Source organism: Strix aluco, chromosome 1 (assembly GCF_031877795.1).
Source record: "Strix aluco isolate bStrAlu1 chromosome 1, bStrAlu1.hap1, whole genome shotgun sequence".
NCBI lineage: Eukaryota > Metazoa > Chordata > Aves > Strigiformes > Strigidae > Strix > Strix aluco.
Window position 1 is genome coordinate 95,329,032 of NC_133931.1, and position 13,269 is coordinate 95,342,300.

The 13,269-nt window shown below is 43.3% G+C and overlaps 2 protein-coding genes across 8 annotated transcripts in view; one reads left to right on the forward strand and one right to left on the reverse strand.

Moving 5' to 3' along the window:
• RREB1 (ras responsive element binding protein 1) overlaps positions 1-3,758 on the forward strand; it is a 126,644-nt gene extending 122,886 nt beyond the window's left edge. For 6 of the 7 annotated variants that reach the window (XM_074827980.1, XM_074828010.1, XM_074827971.1 and 3 more), the window contains one exon: positions 1-3,758. In XM_074827980.1, coding sequence (XP_074684081.1) covers positions 1-521 — 521 coding nt within the window. In that variant the 3' untranslated portion in view covers positions 522-3,758. The other variant, XM_074828030.1, reaches the window with a different exon arrangement.
• SSR1 (signal sequence receptor subunit 1) overlaps positions 3,636-13,269 on the reverse strand; it is a 24,728-nt gene continuing 15,094 nt past the window's right edge. The window contains exon 9 of the mRNA XM_074828043.1: positions 3,636-4,474. Within this exon, the coding sequence (XP_074684144.1) occupies positions 4,447-4,474 (28 nt within the window). The 3' untranslated portion in view covers positions 3,636-4,446. The remainder of the gene's footprint in view (positions 4,475-13,269) is intronic.

Sequence of the window (13,269 nt, forward strand, 5' to 3'; positions counted from 1 at the left end):
GTGAGAGACCATACAAGTGTCAAACCTGTGAACGGACCTTCACTCTGAAACACAGCCTGGTTCGTCACCAGCGCATACACCAGAAAGTCAAAAATGCCCGAAACCATGGGAAGGAGAGCGACAAGGAGGAGACCCAGTCGAGGTGCGGAGAAGACAGCGAAAATGAATCTAGCCACAGTGGCACCAACCCCATCTCAGAAAATGAGTGCGACTCTGCGGGGGGCGTCAGCAGCCATACATCCCTCATGGGAAGCCGAAAAGAGTCCCTGGCCGGCACCGTCAAGGACTCCCCCTGCAGAGAAGACAGGCCGAGCGGGCGAGGAGCCAGCACCTGCCTCGCGGAACCCACCAAGAGTGCACAGAAACAGACCGCAAAAGACCAGGAACCTCGGGGTGGCTCCGAGCATGAGAGGCCCTCAGGTTTCATTCAAGACTTGCTGGAGATGCACAACAAAAAGTCTCCCATGAATCACATCCTTGCCTCTGCAGACAGTGCGCCTCAGCTCTTGGGGGTTGAGTGACTTGCTAGGAGGTTGGACCCGTCCCAGCACGCAAACTGAAGCCAGCAGAGCAAGGTTGCTGGAGTCTTGTTTTGGAAGAGCGACCTACAGCTGTGGGGAGAGTATGGCAGACTGAACGCGGTGCCATATGCCTTTCAGTATAATAATGCAACAGACTACAGTATATACTGATTTGAGTGCCTTACTACTTTATTAGATCTTTTGGTATTATAGATTTTTTTCAAAAATGATTTTTTTTTTTTAATATTTTAATGAATTATTTGGAGAGGACCTTTTTCATTTAAGCATTAATGTTACCTTTTGTATTGGTGTGCGTGAGCTTGTTCTTGTATATCTGTGATAGTCGCTGTGTTTGTTCTCTGAGCTGGAAATGGGGGCAGTGGGGTGGGAGGCCCTTGGATACCACAGCCAATAACTGGAAGAAAAATGATGTGAATTTCATATGAAATAGTCAGAGGAAACGCAGATGAGATGTTGACTTACTGTTCTTTCTCAGTAGATGTTCTTGCATTTGCCACATGGTGGAGCATTAAGCCTGTTCCAGGCCTGAACAACGTGGCAGTTGAAGGTGTTCAGAGTGGTTCAAGCCAAGAGCAGGAAACACAACAGATTTCGACCTCACACTTGTTTCCACTTTTCAGCATTAGAAGTGGTCGTCTAAATCCTAGGGGGTTTTTCTGGCCGTCATGGACTGAGTGTGTCTACAGAGAGGAGTTACATAGCAACGTAACCTATGGAAATTATGCACCCGCTGTTATATATGTTTGATTTGCTTCAGTATATTATTATTATTATTTTATTATTATTTTATAAATCCATCAGTTTGCTTGTCTCTGCAGTCAGCAGAAACCAATGGGCAATATTTGCCCACGCAGATGTATAACACAGCTTGGATCCCCTCTCAAAATGTGTTTGACTTAATGCTTTCACCAGCTCCTCTTCTTATGTTGCAGCTCTTCTACTGTACTTTAAATGAAACCCTTCCTCTGACCGGAGAGTCAAATGGAGGCCAGCGAGGTATCATCACACCTGTACAGGGGAACATCTCACTCGTGGTGGGGTGCGAGTGTGTGCGTGTGGGTGCGTGTGCGTGCGTGTGTGTTGGGGGGAGAAGCGTGTGAGAACGAGGGGGCTGTGTAAGGCCCCTCCAAGTGCATAAGAAAGGCACTGCGAGTACTAGGTTAATCTTGTTGCAATGACATCGGTGACAGCGTGTGTTACTTAAAGAGCAAAGTTACTCCGTCTTCCAGTTGAAAGCAAGCAAGAGAGAAATGCGAGCCTTACCGTCATCTTGCTACTGTCATGTTCTAGAGCAAGAAAGTACTACTGGTAATAAAACTACAGATATAAGACATGTTAAAAATAAATAAAATAAATTAAAAAAAAATTCTTCCTGAGATTTTGGGGTTGATGCTTGAAGACTTGAGGTGTGTGTCTAAATTTCATATCAATAATTTAACCCCTTTAATGCTGGCAGCTGGAATTTCTCCGTATGGCTCCTGTTGCCGGCAACAGGTGACACTCCAGCCACCAATATTGAAGGGGTTAAGCGAAATGTATCCTACTGTAGCTGTGCATTTTTAGGAGTGCCCAGCGTTTTTGTTGTCCTTGTTGTTGTTGTTGTTGTTGTTGTTGTTTGTTAATTGTCCTTCAGTCATGACCTCTGGGACAGACAGAGCCATAATAGCGTTGCCGGAGCCTCACTGTGCTATTCCACCACTGCAGCCCCCCAGCCCAGCCCGCACTGTGACCCTCCCTCCTTCCCCCCGCAGAATCGCTTTTCCTGCTCTCACCAGACATGGAGGAAGTGGGCCTCAGACCCAGTCTATATTATATAATATATATATATATCTATATATATCTATATCTATATTAAAAATTCTCCGAAAATTTCTGGAGACTGAAATCTCACTGTCCAGAATTCAAAGGAAGAGAAACGTTCTCGAGTAATATTCTTGCGAATAGAATAAGAAAAAATGGTTGAGGTATATGTGATTTCTATTTTTTTTTGTGGGTTTTTGTTTTTTTTTTTAAATAGGGATGTTTGAACCAGTTCAGAAACAAAGCTAACGCCAGATACAGATAAATCAATCACAACCAATGATTCATTTGAAACTCTACCCAGGTGCATTCTACTTACTTAAAACCAGTTCATGCATCCCTTAAATTGTTATTACTATTATAATTATAATAATTATTATTATTATTATTATTTTGGGTATTTTTGGTTTTTGTCTTTTTTGTTTTTTGTTTTTGTTGGTTTTTTTTTTTTTTGCAACTCTCCACACTAAACTGCGCAATACTGTGGGGGAGAAGCCATTACTAAACTATATGCTGCAGAACAATGTAGCAAGTAATTAATTCCCAGCAGCCTGCCGGGACATCTGCTAGCAATAATCACTATTGATTTAAAGCTTTATTTAGCCTTTATCTATATCCTAGTAGAGTATAAGGTCTTGCCACATTTTATTGACATTTTTATTAGTTGAGTTTGACTGAGAACCGTTGCTGTTGTTGGGTTTTTTTTTTTGTTTCCCCTCCTCCCCCAATATTAAACTGTGAAATTTATAATGTGTTTAAACTATGGGTGAATCTTAGGCTTTAGTTTGCATGTTCAGCTAATTTGTCTCTATACGATTTTTGTTTGAATCTTTTTATTTTTTTTTCCTCTCTCAGGGCTTTTACAAAAAACAAAAAACAACAAAAAAAAAGGATCTTCTGAAATTCTTTTGCCTGAGTTGCAATGGACTTAACATTGAGATAATTCAATCACTACATTAAGCACTTGACTGTGAAAGCGCAAAAAAAAAAATAAACAAAGGAAAAAGAAAAAAAAAAAGAGAACCTTGTTTGAGGCTGTTGTGAAATAACTTTTGGGGGCTATGTGACAGTCTGATTCCATTTTCAGAATGATTCATCATCTTCTCTCTCCTCTCTGTGTGTCTCCTTTCTCTCTTCTCTCTCTCCACGAAGGAAGTTTAATCCTAGTGATTTCATCCCATGCAGGAAACAGTAATAAATGTGTAGAATTCATATTTTTCTAAAGGGAACTTAAACTGCTGCTACGAATTGTGTACAAGACTGGTTTATGCCACATGAACAGAGAATCACACATTTGTTTTGGTACTTTTATTCCTCTTTTTATTCAGTTGTACAGTACTTCCAAATTCAAAATAAAAAGTAAAAGTTGTTCTGTATCAAACCATCTAAGCAATAAAATGTTATATTTAAAAATTATAGGTTACAAAATGGACGTGGCTCTTCTTGTGGGTTTGTTGTAACTTGCTTTCAGACTTCTCTGCTAGAGGATGATGTACAGGCTGGAGCTTATCTGTGCAAATAGCATCACTGTTTCTCTTCCTTCAGTTGAACTGAGTTTGAGTCGATGATTGCAGCTCTTTGAAAATTCATGTTCATTTTGACCACCATTTTCTGGTAGCCAAGCCCCTTTGAAACAGTGCTTTTCTCTCGGTGCAGTTCTTTAACATAGCAACTGAAGACAGCAGAAAAGTGCTTTGGTGCTGTTTTTCCTGCACAGGCATTGGGTCGGGGTTCTCCTTCCTTTTTTTGTTAATTGTAGCCCCATGATCACGTAAGTGAGTGTCCTTCCAGCGCGTTGTGGTGCTTAACAGTCTATCAGTCGTTTTCTGTATAAATTAAATAGGTTTCTGCCAGCATAGTTTTCTTTTTGCATAAATGTGTATGGCTGTGAAATCTTCGGGGTGTATTCAGAAGCCACGTGCATGTGTCAAAAAAAGAGAGAAATCCTTCGTTTTAGCGTGTTGGAGCTACCTTAGCTTCATTTTATATGCTTTCCTATAAATAAAACACATTTCACAGGACGGTGGCCCAGAGAATCATCCGAGTTGTGTATCCAGCTGTGGAGGCCAGGGAACTGCAGCGAAGCTGAAGCATCTGCATCTTCCTAAGCCCTGCTGGCATGGTGGTTCTTTCTGGTAGAGAAGTGAACCAGATTCAGAATCAGAGAGGCATACCCAGGGGTAAACTGCTGCTGCTTTCCTCCCTCTGGCCTCCTCTGCCTTCATGACAGAGGTTGAAATCCCCCCCAGCACTCTCCCTGGTGAGGACCTGGTCCCTCACTGCTGAACAGGGACAGGTTGAAAGAAAACCAGTCAGCCAGCCAGCTCTGCCCCAAACCGAGGGTATCTGATGAAGCAGGGCTCTGTGAAGTATCTCTGGGTGAGCTGAAGGGGTGGAAACAAGATTTCTGGGGGAGGAAACCTGCAGAAAATCACTTTATTCCCTCTTCTACCCACTGGCCTGAGAAATCTCCCTTCCTCTTGTGAGACTGATGGGAAACTCACATCCAAAGGGTGTGGGGACCCAGCATGAGGGGTAAAATCAAACGGGATGAGTTTATGTGGCTAGGAAGTGATTGTGGCCAATTACTGACAAAAGAGATGACTTAGCACTTGGTTCTGGGCCATGGAAGGCTACAATTGGTGTGCCCAGCCCTTTTCTCCTTCTACCTAAATTTGACTGTGACCATTCCCGAGTTGGGAATTTCCCTGCTTTTGCCTTCAACAGGGTAACGTCCTGCAGGCCAGCTGAACTTTGCTCCTTGCTGGCATTCCCCTCACCCTCCTCCTGCCTCCGCTCCTCCCTGGAGGCAGTGGTAGCTAGAGCTGGCCTGAAACATCAGGTTAACAGAGGGATGGGGAGGTGGTGGTGTCTCCATGTACCCCCTCTGACTTGCTTCTTCCTTGCCTCATTCCCTAAAGCTTTTTTCCCACCTTTTTAAATGTGAAGCTGCAGGTTAATTCTTGACATGGGTGGAGAGAGTGGCACAGCCCCCCATGTTGTGGGTCTGTCTCACAGCAGTGCCTCAGGCGTGGAGTCCATTCGCTCGCCCCAGAGCATCAAGATTTGGGGAAGATAAAAATCCTCTGCCACCAGAGGGATGCCTCGGCAGGGAGGGGCACCAGGAGGGTGTTTATTTCCAAGTGTGGAGTATGAATCTGTGGGCTGTGGGCTACGGGGATGGGCAGGAGAGCTGGTTTGAGATACAGTGAAAACTGTCTGTCCCAAAGCAGGATGCGGAGCCCAGTTGGAGCATCTTTTGCATCTTTACTGCTACTGAAATGCAAACTGTTAAAGAGAAAGGAATAAAAGTATTTGTTTTCCATTATCCAGCTGTCACAAAGTACCCAGCGTTTGAGGGATGGGAGGGCTGTATACCTACACCTAGATCTTCAGAAAGTGAGTACAATGAGAAATGATGTGCTGTTGATTCTATTAATATAGTGTTTTGCCCTGTTCTGTTGAAAAAAGTCTGTCTGAAACAAAATTACTCATGATTCAACTAGCAAAGGTGGCAAGGGGCAAAAGTTTACTTGAAACCTTTCCTTGTTCACAAGCCTCTGGTTTGGGGAATCACACATGCCTTTTTCTTTAGGCATTTCTGTAGAGTTACAATGGGATTGAAAATGTCACTTCTGGAAACTGTGAGGCTTAGGACTCACAGCAAAAGGGAGATGCAAGACCCCAGCGTGGAATGACTGGCACTTTCTGTATGTCAAACAGCCTAAGGGGCACCATCTTTTATCATCCACTCAATGCAGGAAAAGGATGGGGAAATGCATCAGATTGTTTAATTGGGACTGTTTAATTGGGATTGTTCAACTGCTGGACTGGAATAAATGGGCCACGCTGACATTTCCCAGAACTTGGGTACCCAAGCAGTCAACATCAGGGAGGAAAATGCGTAAAAGCTGTACAACGCACCGGTATCTTCTGGTGACGTGGGTCACTTGAGCTCTCCAGCCTAGGAGCTGCGTAAAGCACTTCCCCCTCCAGTCCCTTTCCTTGGCAGGAACTGTAACCACCTGCGCAGGGGAGTGGCTCGCTGCACCCGCACTGCAACAGCACAACGGGCCATAGGAAGATGCTGGGTCACGCACGCGCGTGCGTGTGTGAAATGGTTTGTATCTAACCTGCTAGTGGGATGACATTATTTCACTCATCTACACTGCCTGTGTGGTGGCTGACCTGGGGAGGTGGTCAGTTGCCTGGCTGTGTACATACTGCATCTTGGTAGCACCATGTCCCCGTGGTGACCCCTGGACTTTGGGTCCTGTGTGAGCTCTGCAGTTCCTGGGCTTGGGTCTGGCCTCCAGCCCCCACGCTGCAGCTGCCCTCCCTGCTCCATGTCCTCATGTGCACACGCAGGGAACAGGGGAACCAAATGTCCAGGAGAGATCACAGGATTTCCCTAGTCTTGGGCAATTAGTGCCACGCTGGATCACAGGATTAAAGTGGAAATACCCCTAAAATGACAGGAGGTTCAGCACAGCTGGGATTCTTGAGCCAACAGCCCTGCTGAGGGGGTATACGCTTGCAGTCTGTTCCTCTGGTTTTGAAGTCAGGAGAAGTTTTGTTCAGACAGCCCCCTCCAGAGCCTAAAGCGTGTCCTGCAGATGCACGGACGTGCACTCCACAAGTTTGAAACTCTTGGCCTTTCTCAGCATGGCCATGCTGGTGTCCTTCCTAGTCACCTCAGCTGAGGATTGTGTTATTGGGAATGCAGGGAAGGTGATTTAACCCCTTCTCACCAGTACTGAAAGGACAATTTATATCAAGTAAGAAGAAGGTGTTTCTCCTACATGTTGAGTGGGTGTCAGGCACTGGTGGCGTGTGCCCTTGGTCCTATGAAAAGTTACGGACTCACTCGTCCTGCGAAGTGCATGTGTTTGCTTGGGACTGATTAGAGGACTGGGGGGAGCAGAGCACAGGGAGGAGTGTTCTGGGGCAGAGTTATTGGGTGTTTTAGGATCTCTCACCAGCTGCACCTCTTCCAGGTGCAAAGGCTGTAAGAGCAGCGCTGTGTGCTGCCAGGGCTCATCAGTGGCTTCACCTGGGCAGTGACACCTATTTAATACAAGGGGGGGGGGGGGGGGGCGGAGGGGGAGTGGGGATAAGGAGAACAGTGTTGTATTTATGTACTGCTGAAGAAGCAGCAGCAGGTCTGCATTGTAAAAAGATATTAATGAAGCTGTTTTTCCAGTAAGATCTCTTTTTTTCAAAGAAATTAAGTGGATAAACACCCAGGAAAAAGGTAGTAGAGATGCAGAGGGAAGTTGGCCTGCTCAAAGACAGCAGTGAAGACACAGATTGATGGCAGGTTACTGCACAGAATGGAATGTCGAGGAGCTACAGGAACATCTACCTTGCTGTTGCTGGCTGCGCACGTCACCTCAGGTAGGTGATATGTAATCTGCACATGTCAGTGTTAATGGGGTGCCTGGCAGAGGGGAAAGTTGACTGAATTCTCTAGGGAAATGAAAACCTTCAGAGTATTCCTAGGTAAGGAGGCAAGATGCCTTCAATTCAGGATGCATGTGAAATCACCCTGTAGAGCTGAAACTAGGTAAAGAGTTGGAGTTGAGAAGCACTCGTGAGGCTTTCCAAAAAATCTAGTATTGCCTCCTACTTTCAGTTATCAAGTCCCCTCAGAGCCTAAAAAAAGCCACATTCAAAAGAAGCAGGAGTTTTTCATATGTTAAATACTAGTAAGTGGGAAGTCTTCTCTGGCTCACTGAACCTCACAGCGTAATGTGGTAGAAAACCTTGTAGCAATCCTGTGAGTAGTAGGAACTGAAAATAGCTTTCTCCTTTGCTGTGCTTGCTGTTTATTTCTCCCATGCCAGATACGTCTCTTGTTTGTCAGGGAAAACTGCCAGGAGTGTATGAGGAAACTCTGGATGATGGGCGTTTGGAATACGCTGTTGTGAAAGCGTTTGAACTTCTCTAGGGCCTTTCAGCAAAGGGTTGTGAAGAAGTTTACAAACATCAGTCAATAGGAGGCTGTAAATAAGAGAGAAGCTTGCTGGAGAAAAGGCTTTTCATCATGAAAGGCCTGATCTATTTTCATAATCTCAGAGGTTAATGTGGTAAAGGCCAGCTCTGCTGTGGGCTGACTTTCCATCAGTAATTTTTAGCCTGTAACCGCGGAGGGAGCACGGCCATGCTACTCATAAAAGTGTGCGAAGGTTAGGACAAAATGTCAGCCAGAGACATCGCTGCTTCTACTTATAACACGTGATCTGAGAAACAGCAAAACATGCCTCTTTGCAGCAGGTACGCTAAGAATTGGCCCTGCGTGAGTCTGCGTTGTGCACACAGGCCTAGCAGCCCCTGCCCTTGCAAAAGGAGTGGGTGAAGGAACGAGTTCAGTTACATTTGGGTAACTAAAGCAATCAATGTGTTTAACCTTTCCTCCCATCTCCTGCTATCTGATTGTACAGAGAATGATGACAGCTTCAATTTGCAACTAGACTTGTCTTAAATGAGCAACATCTGACTTCCAATGGATCTGCATCCAAAATAAATATGTGTGTTTTATTTTAGGGCGATGGCAGTGCTAGCTGCGAGATGTAGGCTTGCTTTGACCAATAAATATTTCTCTAGAGTGCTTGCAACTCAAGGTTTACCATGTGACCTGTGCTCGAGAATGGAAAAGTGACTGGGTAAAAACCTGGCTGTAAACAAAACTCTAACTTTTTTCCTTGCTGTTTTCCTCTGTTTCTACTGAAGTGTAACCCTACTTGATGCACGGGGCTCCCAGGCAGCAGCTGGGGAGGAGGTAGAACATGGTAGGATACGTGCTGTCTCATGTGCCGCTGCTGAGCGGGATACAATACTCATCCTTTGCTCACTTTGCCAGTAAATCTCTTTTTGGTGTCAGGATACTTAACATCATTTCATCTATTGCCTTCAAGATGCCTATATGAGTAAATCTTTACAGACTTCAAGGTTACATACATCAGGTCTGTTATACTCCACGGCCAGAGAAAATCAAAGCATCAATCTGCCGGCGTATACAGAGCAATCCGTGAAAAGTCGGCACCACAACACAGCAACTTTCATTTTTGATCTCCTTTCTAGATTGTTATCTGACAGTACCTTTTGGAGTTCAAACCACAGGGCCCTTCTAGTGCAGCTACCTGAAGCCCAGAATCAGCTCTGAGCTGGTTGGAAAAGCTTGCCAGGGGTGTAGGTAAGGGAGAGGAAAGGATCTGGAGAACAGAGGGGCCTGTGCACCTCATTTTGGCACAGGATGCAGAGCCGCATGCTGCTTTCAATGCATTTTGTTATTACTTTTTAGTGAATGCACCTCTCGTAAAGGGTTTTAAAGTTTTTTCTGAACCAAAATATTTTCTGTAGCAGCTTTAAAACACCTGCTTAAAAATTAAGGCACTTAAGTTGAACAACACTTTTAATTAAAAGTGATAGCAGCTCTCTCCCAGGGTTCCTTGTGGCAGCCTTTCACTGAACTGCAGCTGTGGGATGTTTTGCTGTTTGTCAGCAGATCCTTGGTGGCCTGTACTTATTACCACTGCAGTGAATCAGTGACATCTGTTTTGAGGCAGTTCTACAAATCCAGCATAATAGCAATAATGGGGTGACAGCCCTCAGGGATTGTCACTAAAGGAAAACTGCAGTAACCACAAGGAGTGCTGCACCTCACTAAAGGATCAGTAAATGACACCCAGTGAGATGTTTTTCACAGGAACAGAGGGAACATCTTGCCCTGCGTGAGCACGGAATAACACTACTCAGTGAGGTCAGTGATTGTTCTGGCTACACAACTGCAACTGATGTCTCATACTTCATCCTCACTGTATCTTTCAGTTGAGGGTGGATGGTAATTGGACACTGCAGTACCACAACCTGTCAGACTACTAATAGAGGGGAAAGGAGATGGTCCCTGTGTAATGTGATTTTTTAAAATACAAGCTAAATCCTGTTTCATTTGTTTTTTCTTTCTGAAAGGCTGCCTTTCCTGTGGTGCTTAACAGCAAGATGTGCCTCCTGGTTGTCAGCTTGCTTATAGTAGCAACTAGTTAGGATTAGTTAGGCAAAATGTCATTTCCAGCTGTGAGAAATGCTTCCACTCTCTATGAATGAAGCACTTTTACAAACAACCATTCATTAACTAAGTCTTAAATACTGGCTCTAGGGAGAATATAACACACTTCATAATCAAGTTGGTTAGGGTACTTACACTTTCTTCTAATTATAACCTGTTATTTTGGTGACAGTTTGTCATACTGTATGTGACAGTCATCAGATGCTACTAAACTCTAACTTTTCATTTCCAATTGAAACCTGCAATAGGGTATTTTAAGACCTTCTTCCTTTCTGTGTGGACTCCTGCTAAAGAAAAGAGTTTGTTCTTTCTTTCTGTCTCTCTTGGAAACTTTCTGGTGGACTTGGCAGCTGAGGTTGGGATCAAGCGTGCTGTCAGGGGAAGGTTCTGTGCACTGCTCACTTCTGTAGTACTGTGGATCCCAGCTCATGCAAGGAAGTACACTTCAATGCTCTGATGGATGGGACTGATTCATCTCTTGCAGAAAAAAATACTCTAGCTGAAGATAGGATGTGGACCTATTTATGTCTGAACATGGTCGAGGTGCACATGAAGTTAAAAGGCCAATTCAGTCTAACTTCAGTCACAAGAAACTTTGCTGAGGGCCAGGAAACCAGATGACAAAGAGGTAGTGTGTACACAGCATCACTGTCATCCCTGCTGCTGCAGTATCTCACACTGACCCTGTAGATGGCTTTAGCCCTGACTTTTTTTGGAAGCAAATGCAGGACACTAGTATTTATAGCTTCTCATAGTTTTAAGTTTCACATTGCAAATTATTTTCCTAAAAGCACTGAAAAATGCAGTGCTCAGACTTACTTCAGTGACCAAGACAGAGCAAAGAATGATTAAGAAGAGTCGGACACAGTCATTCTAGCCCATCCATTTAGATGCTGCTCTCTGAGAAGGGACTAAAGTTCTCCTGTGCTTGTCTGTTATGAGAAGCAGCTGTCACTGGCTTGGGAGATCCCTCAGCTGGCAGCTTTTGGTATTGCTGGCTATAATAATTTCCATCTAGTGAACCTAAGATTGTATTTTATCTTCAGGGTAAATGCTTGTAATCACCAATGCAGCTTCATTTCAATTAAAACTATACTGTCTAGCTTCACCCAGGCCCCGTAGGGCAGAACTGTATTTGTTTTACTAGAATATACACTGAGGTTATCTTGAAAATTTCTCTTATTCAGATACTTGCATTGCTACGTATGTTAACTCCAAGTATCCCCTTCACTATGTGAAAGAGCCAGCTCCCAAGTTTCAGTTTCATTATGTGAATTTATGTGGCACAGGGAAACTCAGTTAAGGCAGGAAAAGCTCTAGTTTCCATGTAAGCTGAACAGACCAAAAGAGATGAGGAAAGACAGGTTAAGTTTCAGTTTTCCCTCACCAGTTAAGGAACTGGAATGTTATAATGCTGAAATTTTACTGCATCTTGGTTAATACAAATTTATAATCAAGACTAACATGAGGGGACAGAAAGAACACCTACTGAAATTAAGACTGCAGTGACTAATTTAGAAAGAATAGAGACCAATATGAACTCTCAGAAATCTATCTTGATCTTTTCAGGGAAAGATGAGGCAGACTTCAAATTTGAGACTTTTAAGTTCTCTGGGAGCTAAAAATACATCTTAAAAGCAGTTGTGTTAAGTTTTCCCTTATTTATCCACAGATGTAGTTCACAAATACAGGAGTCACAGCACCCTTTATTATTTAACCATTTTTGGTTTGCTTTTGTTTGCTTTTTTCTATCCTTCTGTTTGGAGGCAGTACACCTTCAGTATTACTGCCTGAATATTATTGTTGGCTTGGTCAGACAATGGCATACACTTTAAAGCTATATGGATTTGGCCTTGTTATAACTTTGTGCTCCAGCAGCCTCTCAGCATCTTAACAGATCTTTTTCATGCTGCCTACAGTTTAACAATAGGTTATTCTTTCTGGAAATGTAGGGGACTGGCTCAGTTCTAACAGATCAGGATTCAAGAATTTACTGAACATTTTCCCAGGGCCCTCCCTTATTCTTATAAGAATTTAGTCTTAATATTAGTCCATTGTCCAAAACATCACAGAATACTTCCTTGCTATTATTCCCACTCCAAATACACTTGTAGAAAAGCTGCTTTATAATAGAAGCATGTTTTCACTCTGAGCATATTTGCTACTACAGGTTGCTTATCAAGAAAAAGAGCACCAGCATACCACTCGGGCTTTTTGGTGCCATACTTATGCTTTATTTAAAAAAAAAAGCTACACAATGCTAAGAAAAAAATCAAGTTTACTTTACAAAAAACCTGCAGCTGTTTTCAAGAGATCTGATCTCACTTATAAATGAAAGTCAGCAGGTAAGAAAGTAAATGTTAATTTAACATTTCATTTGCAGTACATCATCTGAACTTAATCATCCAAAACAATCAGTCACTCAAACTGACTGTTGATTGTATCTACACAATCATCTATATCATGTGATTTTAAAAAAAATCCCTGGGAAAACTTAGAGAAATGGAAAAATGTCAGGAGAATGTTATTTAGCCCACCTATAAGCACCTGCAGAAACTGAAAGATCTTTCTGGCTTTACTCTCCTCTAAGTTAATTGCAATTCCTGTGTATTTAAGAAAAGTCTTAGTGTGAAACTGCTAAATTCTGCTCAGTGAGGGTATTAAACTGGTACAACATGAATCTACATAGTTACCATCAAGTTACACTAGTGCTATGTCTTACTATCTCCATAGAAGTGTACTGTGCAAGTCTCAAGTAATTCAAAACACTCCTGAAAAAGCCCTTGTGTCACTCCTGTGAGGTAGGTACTGTCCTTCCTTTGGAGGAAAAAAAAAAAAGAGAACAGACTCAACTGCTGC